The 10,452-nt window shown below is 33.2% G+C and overlaps 1 protein-coding gene across 4 annotated transcripts; it reads right to left on the bottom strand.

Moving 5' to 3' along the window:
• Nucleotides 1-333: 333 nt before the first annotated feature.
• On the bottom strand, nucleotides 334-8,864 carry LOC128238272 (uncharacterized). Of its 4 annotated transcripts, none has more exons than XM_052954003.1 (11): nucleotides 8,715-8,864; nucleotides 7,605-7,870; nucleotides 6,728-6,856; nucleotides 6,240-6,324; nucleotides 4,968-5,015; nucleotides 4,536-4,568; nucleotides 4,079-4,111; nucleotides 3,467-3,541; nucleotides 3,014-3,073; nucleotides 2,093-2,146; nucleotides 334-1,118 (listed from the first exon to the last, which is right to left on the bottom strand). In XM_052954003.1, the coding sequence occupies exons 2-11, from the start codon at nucleotides 7,863-7,865 to the stop codon at nucleotides 781-783; spliced, it is 1,116 nt and encodes a 371-aa protein (XP_052809963.1). In that variant the 5' UTR covers nucleotides 7,866-7,870; nucleotides 8,715-8,864; the 3' UTR covers nucleotides 334-780. The 4 variants fall into 4 exon arrangements, with proteins under 4 accessions (XP_052809963.1, XP_052809964.1, XP_052809965.1 ...); XM_052954004.1 differs by having other exon boundaries at nucleotides 4,536-4,556; XM_052954005.1 differs by having other exon boundaries at nucleotides 6,240-6,297.
• Nucleotides 8,865-10,452: the final 1,588 nt, after the last annotated feature.

Raw genomic sequence — 10,452 nt, 5'->3', positions numbered from 1 at the left:
GAGATACAAACATATGTATATGAAATATAGCGCTCTGTTTGAAACTAAATCAGTCAAAAAGTAGCACATATATTTCAACAGTAATTATCCCTTATGCAAATAGTGTGCATCTTTAAACAGTAGAAATAAATATAGTATGAAAGAAATTACAATTATTAACCCTCAAAATTTGCGGCAATAATACAAGATTTTACATCATGTACACTTTTTCGTGGGCTTTCATACGCTTTTTAAGTAAGGAATACGAAAAGTGTTTTTTAGGTGTTTAAACAGATAATCGGATACTGTCAACAGGTGTACTTTTAACCAATACTATTTGCAAAATAACATTCCTGGTTTATAGATTTTTTTTAAGATGCATAAGTAACAGTACAAATGTTAGTTTATTATGATTAAAAGATACATACACTTGAAGAACAACAACAAACAAGACAATTGGCGTATTCGCTGTTATTGGAAAGATTCGGTTACATAAACAACATACATAATATGGAAATAGCAGTGCCAGTTTTATCAGAATAACACAAGTATTGTACAGCACTGTAAACGCACCCTCGTCCATACCGACTCTGCGTTATTGTTTTCAAAAGTTACTAAATATATTGAATGGTGCAGAAAAAATTAGAAAAAAAGTAATCGCTCTACATGCAACTAAAGAGTGATTTGTGCATACAGTTTAAGGCCTATATTCACTTTCGTCTTGAGTTTTAAGACTCAGGATTCAAGGAGCGAAACATCAACAAAGCTCACTCAGCACCATGTGCTCAGGTGCGTTAAGCATTACATGTGTGGGAAATCTTTCTCCTTCAGATGCCTTGGGCCTTCATTTAATACTTTCAGCAAAGCTCTCATAATGTCGTTTCTTTTGATTTCAGTCAATGCTTCGATTAGTTTATCAAACAGTCTTTTGTCGGCTTCCTGAGTGTTCTCCCCCTTGCTGCGCCAGTGGAGTAAGCATTCAAAGTTTGCTGACCCAATATCGCCTGGGTGATTACGTCTTTCTTGTTGAATCGTTGCTGCGGGTACTTCCAGATGAATTATTAGCGCGTTAAAATCATTTGGACTGATAACACCTGCAAGAACCTTCAGTGATTTGCTGCTTATCAGCGTTGTGTAGGCTGTGGAATAAAATGCATCAACACTAACTATTGTTTATCTTCAAATATTCCAAACATGAGCGGACTCCTCCCGTATTTGTCATAAAATCAAGGGGCAAACCGGGTAGCCTAAATCTAAACCAAAATCCTGTTTATGGCACAATAAACAATGCCAAACACAATCTTAACTTTAAACAGTTTACGGAAAAATACATAGAACGTTAGACAAATGTCATCTGAGGGTAATCACATTGGCTCGGTCAATGAGAAGTTAGAACTTACTGGTAGGGGGGCGTCAACGATAGTCCTAATGGTCATATCAATATGTATGCGAAAAACTACAGAAACAAGCTCAGTAGCAAAGCATTATGCTATAATCATAAAATATACACTGATGCCGGTTTTAAAATGCATAAACGTACTTGTCCTTATGACACATGTGTAATATTACAACATCACTTCGCATGTGGGTAATATTTTAACTGTTAACAATCATTGCTTAATTGGTTATAATCGATCATTCGATTATTTCTGAACGTTAATGATAAAGACGTATTTGTACAACGTGGTTTATCATCAATATAAATCATAAGAGGAAACGTGATATTTCTTTCTGATTTTATGAGAATTATTTTCTTAAAACGTTCGTTACGTTCTGTTCTTAAACAGGAAATGACGCTATGAACAAACCAAACTGTGACGTCATTAAACTGGGAGTGACGTCAGTACCATATCAGTTTGCATTCGGCTTATAAAGTACCGGATATTTGTTATTTAAAAAAAAACAAAAACGAAATCAACAAGCTATCAAACGAATCTCAACAAGAAATGTGTAATTTATGGCGACTTGTCGCCGATCCTTTATTTAAACTTAAAATGTTCGTTTGATCTTGTAAGTATCAGGACTATTTCAACCGAAAACATGTGATCTATCACTATTATGTTTATTATAAGCAATGTTTAATCACATTCAATAAAAATGTACAGGACATTACCCGATTCTTCTGCCTCATACGAAGATCCTTCCTGAACGCTAAGACCAGAAGCAACTACAAATAAGAAAGCTCAAAATCATATCAGGCACGTACATACAATGTGAATTTTGATGACCCTGATTATTATTTATCAACAATAAGACACCATCCTAATTTTTGCCAATCAAAGTGTCTAACGGCCTTTAATAGATACCATGCTTGTTTATCAAGAATTGGAGTTGACCAGCTTGTTGTTATCAAAGTCCAAAGTTTAAACATATAATGAAGGGTTTTAAGACATGATATGTTGTTAGTGTGTAATGTTATCTTCCAACAAATGCATGTCACTAATTTACTTGCAATGTACTATAGCAGCCCAAAACAAAGTTGTTTTTTTCTATTACAAAAATGACTTCCAGGAAAACTGAGGCTATAGTTGTTTTGAACAATTGAAAATAAGACAACCATTATTTATATATTTGATTATAGCGCTGTAAATAAGACTAAAAATGTCATGACGTTATTTAAAAAAGTTTGTACGAGCATTGTTTTATATTGGAAACTCACTCAAGTGTTAACTTAAAGCAACGGTTACCTCCCTTTCCTATACAGTAATCACTTATCTCATGCAACTATACTATTGTTTTTTATTTGAACATTATTTGAAAATATAGATATGAAACAATCATTTAATGTAATGTTTTAACAAAGCATTACGTTAATTAAAGAAAACAAATACATTTCTTTCAAGCTGCACTCTCACAGATTGAACGCTGTAGAGTGCAGCTTTAAAGAAACGTATTTGTTTTCTATATGTAATCGTAAAAATACAAATGGCTACTGAGGTTTATACCATGTTTTCGGATAGAAACCATTTTATGAATACCGACTTAGGCCTTAACCGGTTTACGGACTCAATGGAAACGTTAAAGCAAGTGTTACCTGACGTTAGAGTAGTGGATGGAACTGGCATTGCGCCCCCTACAGCATCATATGAGACAGCTAAAACAAAAGCTAAAATCCATTAATAATATACATTGTTGATTCTCTGTTTTATTTTTTGCAAAATTGTTGAACTATAATCTTGAAATAACAAAATCTGTAATCGTAAACGTATTAATCATACACGTGATATTAATATTATATTTTAACATGCAGCTAGATTCCATGTCAGGTGTTTGTGTTTTGGTTGCATGTGTATTAAATTTAGTTGCTGTCATGATATTTTCTTTTGTTATTGAACATTCATATCAAATGTGTTCATTCTGTTAAACTTTAGAGCTACAATACGTACGTTCATATTGTCACCTGATAAAAAACAACAAACAAATTAATTGTTAAGACCAATTTTTCCCAAACCACAATATTATTGAGCCTTTTATCTAGCAAACCTACCAGGAACGTATGTCAATCCACTAGTCGGATTGACGGGCTTTGCCAGGTCTCCCCTTTCATAGCTTGTGTCACCACCTAAAGGTATTTAATTAAAAGTGGTATCTCCTGAATTTCGTAAGATTGTTCACAAACAGAATCTGCAATTTCGTATAAAATGAGTTGTTTTCAAATATGTTTGATGTCATAAGGATGTTAGAGATTGGCTGAAATTGAACAATGATAAACTGTTTCAGAATATTTCTGAATGTGTCTCTTAATTATTTTAAATATTCTATCAAGGACATTTTCATATTTTGCCATATAAAACGATATCACGTTTGTCAAATGAACCCTATACATATACACGTAAGCATGCATGTACGCCCACTTAACTCATAATGTAAACGGTTTTCAATCTCCTTTATCTAGGCTATTGAACGAGTAATTACAACTTAAATAAACTATACGTCATGGTTGGGTACCCACGTACGACATATTCCGTTACGCTCCATTCTTCTGACGAAATGCGATCTGAATCGTTACTCCATTATTCAATAACTTTTAAATAAATTTGCATATGTTTATATTTTCAATATGTTTTTGATTTACGATAGAAAGAATAATTTACTGTACCTCTGTATGACGTCTTTAACTCTGTCGTGTCCCCTGTTAATAGAAAAAAAAACTTTAAAATTGACATCTCCCGAAAATAAATAATAATATACATAACAATAAAGAAACCTCTGACAATGCCAATTTGAAACAAATAAGACTGGTTCTGTGATCAGTATAATCGAAATGAGTGCAGTGGGTAACAAAACATATTTGAATTAATACTTTATTGGTTTCTTGATGTTCCAAACAACAGATACCCGTATTGCATGTTAAAACAAATGTAACCATTAACTGTCACTTATAATACTTCTTATTATCAGACAATATGTTAAATATGTAATATAACGTAACAAATTGTAGAACCAACTGTTTTATTTAAATCGTTACTCCATTATTCAATATCTTCTAAATGATTTTGGATATGTTCTTTTCCATATTTTTATGATTTACGATTGGAAGAAATATTTTACTGTACCTCTGTATGACGTCTTTAATTCTGTCGAGTCTCCTGTTAATAAAACAAAGAAATTTACCATTGACATTTCCCTAACATATATAGTAATATACATAATAATAAAGATACCTTTGACAATGCCAATGGGAAAAATAATAAAACTGGTTCTGTGATTCATCTTTAAAAAAGACACATTTGACAATGCCAATGGGAAAAATAATAAAACTGGTTCTGTGATCAGTATTATCAAAAAGAGTGCATTGGGTAATTAACATATTTGAAATAAATACTATATTGGTTTCTTGTTGTTCCAAACAAACGCTATCCGTCTTGAATGTTAAGAACAATTTAAGCCGGCTGAAAAGGTCTACCTCTAAGCCGAGGATGTATAAGACCCCGCCCTACATTTCTCAATGCCCGCGTGCAAAATTAGATATGAAAATAAACAACAACCTGCACTGCTAGTTTCTGTATTTGCCATCATCACAGAGGTCTGGTCTCCTGAATAAACTGAATTGCAACATATGATGCACTTTCGGTTAAAAGATTAATATCATCACAGAGGTCTGGTCTCCTGAATAAATTGAATTGCAACAGATATCAAAACGGACATTCTTATTATTGTATAGAAATAAAGCTTTATTATCGTATGTTTTTTAATTATTATTAACTTAGTAGTAGTAGTTGTAAAAGAAGCAATAGCAGTCATAGCAGTAGTAGCGACAACAACAGAAGTGCTATTTGTATCAGAATCACTAATGGTAACTAAAGTAGAAATTTTACTTATAATGGAAAGGAGAGTGGCAGTAGTAGAGGTTGTAGTATTAAATGTAGTTGTAATTGTAGTAGGAGTGGTAGTGGTGAAGGTGTTAATGGTGGTAGTATTGGTAATGGAAGTATTAGTGGTAGTAGTAGATCAAGCAGCAGAAATAGTACTATTAGTAGTAATACAGATAGTAGCAGCAGTAGGAGAACTGGTAGTAGCTCTTGTAGAAGTAGTAGTAGTAGTAGTAGTAGTAGTAGTAGTAGTAGTAGTAGTAGTAGTAGTAGTAGTAGTAGTAGTAGTAGTAGTAGTAGTGGTAGTAGTAGTAGCAGTAGCAGTAGCAGTAGCAGTAGCAGTAGCAGTAGCAGTAGCAGTAGTAGTAGTAGTAGTAGTTGTAGTAGTAGTAGTAGTTGTAGTTGTAGTAGTAGTCGTAGTAGTTGTAGTAGTAGTCGTAGTACTTATATTATTATTATTAGTAGTAGTAGTAGTAGTAGTAAGAGTAGTAGTAGTATTAATGGTAGTAGTAGTAGTAGTAGTAGTAGTAGTAGTAGTAGTAGTAGTAGTAGTAGTAGTAGTAGTAGTAGTAGTAGTAGTAGTAGTAGAAGTAGTAGTAGTAGTAGAAGTAGTAGTAGTAGTAGTAGTAGTAGTAGTAGTAGTAGTAGTAGTAGTAGTAGTAGTAGTAGTAGTAGTAGTAGTAGTAGTAGTAGTAGTAGTAGTAGTTGTAGTAGTAGTAGTTGTAGTTGTAGTAGTAGTCGTAGTAGTTGTAGTAGTAGTAGTACTTATATTATTATTATTATTAGTAGTAGTACTAGTAGTAAGAGTAGTAGTAGTATTAATGGTAGTAGTAGTAGTAGTAGTAGTAGTAGTAGTAGTAGTAGTAGTAGTAGTAGTAGTAGTAGTAGTAGTAGTAGTAGTAGTAGTAGTAGTAGTAGTAGTAGTAGTAGTAGTAGTAGTAGTAGTACCTGAGGTGGCGCCTTCAGAGATACTCATCGCAGCTAGTCCTGGAGAAACTGTTTCTGTCTGACACGGGACATCAACAATGTTTATCTAAATACCAGAATATAGATAAAGGTTATTTTTGATTTAACAACCATTTTAAAATGTAACCGTTTTAAATGTTTGTCATGTCATAAATGCAATACATTATATGAATAAAGGATAAGTCAAATGGGGACGAATGGCTAAGTGGTCTGATGGCCAACATCAAGAGAAAAACCCCACTTAATTACTGATAAAAAAAATACTCAATTTTGATTTTACATCAGTTTTGTAGTATTCCATGAAGGTCAGAGAAAAAACATGGTGACATTCATTAATAATAAAAACTTTTAAGAGCTAATCGATTAATTAGAAAAAAGAGTGCCGGTATTAGTAAAAAAATAATGTTGTTAGTTATTGTCGGATATAAACAAACCTTGCTGGTATATATTAATTATGGACAAAAACATACCCTGTGTTTGAACTTGTCTCCTACTTTGAAAACAATGCTGGCCTTGTCCGATTCATTGTTTGGAATAATAAGCAGAATTTTTCGGGCATCTGTTTTTCTTTTATCCGAATACACAATAATATCTTCGCCCTGGAAAAAGATACGAACAACATGGAGCGTACGACAGACAAATTACGGGATACACATTTATTTGTTTCTGCCCCTGTAAAAAGCAAACCGATGGCAATTAAAGGGACAAGCCCAGCGGTCAGATATTTCACTACGGGCTTGCTGAATGCGCTATCAACAAATATTTATTGCATACATTGCCAAACTACAAAATACAGATTACTGGAGTATCAAATTATCGCTCTTAAAAATGCTGGGGTATTCTTGCGAAAAGATCACTTATTAAACAATTGGCATTTATACATCGATTCTAATTAGTATACAACATGAAGTAATATATACACCTCCATCAGTGAAAAATCAGATGAATCGAAGAAAGACAACCATTTAAATTTCCTTAGTGAAAAAAAGTTCCAGCGAACTCGTGATTTTATTGACTTGTCAAAGGAGGTAATACCATCATGCATTGATAAAACTGTTTTGATGAATGTGTGGCTTTTGGAATATTATCTCAATCAATGTAGTTTGGGCCTTAACTTTTTGACTATAAACAGGCCAATTATAAGCCGTTTGACCGCTTGGGTTGTCCTAGTAGTTTGCATTTAATTGTTTATTTATCGTTTGGATTCAAAACGTTACTTCAATGATTTGATGACATTATAATGATTGAATAATTAAAACAAATAATATTAGAAGTCTACTGCTTTTGATATGTTGTAGTAATTTTAAATGGTGAAAGTACAAACGTAAAAACGATATGTGTACTAACGTCATGCATGACTGCAGCTGGCTTGAGACCTCCCTCGATGGCGAATTTAACCTCGCAATTCTTGTCCTTATCCAAAGGCAGTACAATATCGGGAGACGTTGGTGGCATTATACAGTTATCAACGTCATACTCATTTTGCCTTTTCTTTATTATGGAATCAGCATTTTTCTTTGGCACGATTTCGATACTTAAGTTAAAATGACCTTGTTCTTTCCTATTTGGTGAACGCAAGGCAACGACCTTTACTTTCGCTGTTGACATTATGCCTGGTAAAAACAACAAGTCAAATAGGTAATTATGTTGACACAATCCGAGATCATTAGAAGATGGTTGGTGTTTGGTGGTGCATCCACTCCCCCTCATTTGGTCATGGTTAATTTTCTCATAATTGGTAGACAACATATGGATAAGTTAGACGAAAACGTATTATTTAGACTATCAGTCGCCAACAGTTTTTTGGGTGGTCCCCGAAACCATAGAACTATTTCTCATATCTCGGGGAGGGTATGCACTTAGAAAGGAGCATCTTCTTAGCGCACCTCTTTTCAACAAAAAAATCATAGTCCGCCTCTGCAAAATGGTACGTATATGTCATAGCACATTAAATATTACTAAAACGAAAGTAGGCAAAAGCAAAAACTGGTGGTTAATTGTTTATATAGATTCTAGGGGTGGTCCCCGAAACCACAGTATTATTTCTTTTTGCTTGGAGAGGTTGTGCTCTAAGAAAGGTGCGCATTCACAGCGCACCCCTCCAACGGCAAATCCTAGTTTCGCCTTTGCAAACTAGTATATATCTGTGCCACAACACAATGAAAAAAGTACTGAAAGGAAAGTAGGCAAAGACAACTGGTGGTTAATTAATTATAATAATTAATCTTCTTCATTAAAATTGAAAGTATTCGTTTTAATAAGTCTTCATAGAGTATATAACTAACATCAAATATACCGGCTAGCACCAGTTAACCTACAAGTTTTTTGGTAAAAGTCTGTTTACATTCATATCACATAACAAGTACATGGAGTTCGGAAATGAACTAAGTTATCTTTATTTTAATATTCCGTTTAAGCATCAACTTAAATGTGTTACATATAACGAATACATTTTACCTTTTACAGGTGTTACCTGAATCGAATATAGTGTTAAATCACAATAATGATTAGACAATCTCTCATAAATGAGTAATTCGAACGTCACTTCTTATTGTATTTAATTTACTTCCGCGTTGCTTTCGTAAAACTGGGTTACACGGACTGTCTAATTCATCGATCGAGATCAAACTTGTGCTACCTTTTAAACTAAAATGTAACAATTAATTTGTTAAACCACTTAACAATTCTTTAAGTAACATGATATAAGTGTTATTGGAAAGACAACCCAAGGTTTAAGCAAACTGACAAACTGTCGTTCTTATACTATAGAGATTCATTATTTCTTATCTAGTTGTGTTATGCTGGTGGGTATGTAGCAATTTAAATCTTGATTATATCTTGCTTAATATCATCAAATCAGTATAAACAATTAGTTGTATTTACGAATTAAATTAAGTAGTCGTACGGTCGTATCTGGTCGGTGTGTAAACCTCCCCATTGAAAAATGAAGCTGTGGTTTTAATAATGTTAAAATGAAATTATGAAAATACAAGATTACTTTTAGTACCTTATGAACTTATATGTTTGGCCACATAAGGTAAAGAAGTCTGCAAACAGTGAAAGTAGATCTGAGTCTTGATCATTATGGTATATTTTCTACAATATCAAAGCAGTCTATTATGAAATTACCCATCCGTGTAAGCTTTGACAGATATTTACATTATGAAAACTTAGCTGATTCGTTGATCAAGCAGAGTCAAAATAAGACTGAACTTATGCGTTGCCAAAAGCGATTATTTAATAGTTTTGTTTTCGTCAAAAGTACTTTGCGTTTTACTACGAATATACACGTTTTAATTTCCCAATGGATAATTGAAGGTTTTGTACAAATAACTTGACGGCAGAAAACTAGATCTGTGATTTAAATGCTAAATTATACATTTTTCTGACATTTTATGATTGTTTGGATACTTCGTCAGCATGCTACGTGCAGGGTGATGTGCCATTGTTTCATTGTTCCTTTGAATGCATCAAAACTAATGTTATGTCAAACTTGTTTTTGTTTTTTTCAGTTTGATATAGAATGATAAAATTGATATTCGCAAATTATGATAACATTATAAAAATACACTGAAAACAACTACCTACATAGTTATACCATCATAGTGAATGTTTTCAATACTCCTCCTTAAAATTTCAGATGCTGAGTTTGTGGAAATACAAGCCCCAGAAGAGCTTAACACTGTTACAATTGATGTTGTGCATTCAAGCCGCAATTAAATGAAAGCAGGTAGGGATTGGTTCGGTTATCAAAATAGAAAAACACACAATGAAGTGAACATATATAACTTCTCAATTTTCCGAATTTGATGAGGTTGTTTTATTTTAAGTTGCAACCCTGACAGTGTTATCAACAGGCATTTCTTGAAACGAACTTGCCATCTGGAATACAAGAGAGCAAAAATGGCCATATACCGAGGACATTTAATATATTTTGTAATTTTAGTAAAACAGTTTTCAAAACTCTGCTCAGTGAAAGTAACCGTGTCTGCAGTTATGATATGGTTTTAAGTTAATAGCCCTTGCAATTTTATTGATGTTATTGCAGGAGCTTCAAAAAGTGATTGTAAAACTGTTCAAACTGTTTAAATGTCAATGGTTAAGTATTACAATTAAAACAGTGTGTCAACCGGTCATGGTCAAGGCACCCAAGGATACTTCAAGTATGAACATATTAAAAAGAACATATATACCT

The sequence above is a fragment of the Mya arenaria genome, chromosome 6, assembly GCF_026914265.1.
Source record: "Mya arenaria isolate MELC-2E11 chromosome 6, ASM2691426v1".
NCBI classification, from domain to species: domain Eukaryota; kingdom Metazoa; phylum Mollusca; class Bivalvia; order Myida; family Myidae; genus Mya; species Mya arenaria.
Note: the sequence above shows the minus strand (reverse complement) of the source record. Positions and strands in the feature narration are given on the sequence as shown.

Excerpts from the sequence above, each read along its gene's own strand:
- LOC128238272 (XM_052954003.1), bottom strand. The coding sequence starts at position 7,865 with ATGTCAACAGCGAAAGTAAAGGTCGTTGCCTTGCGTTCACCAAATAGG. Across the intron at positions 4,112-4,535 it reads ATTAAAGACGTCATACAGAG|GGGACACGACAGAGTTAAAG; the intron begins GTACAGTAAAAT and ends TTCTATTAACAG. Across the intron at positions 3,074-3,466 it reads TGGATTGACATACGTTCCTG|CTGTCTCATATGATGCTGTA; the intron begins GTAGGTTTGCTA and ends CTTTTGTTTTAG.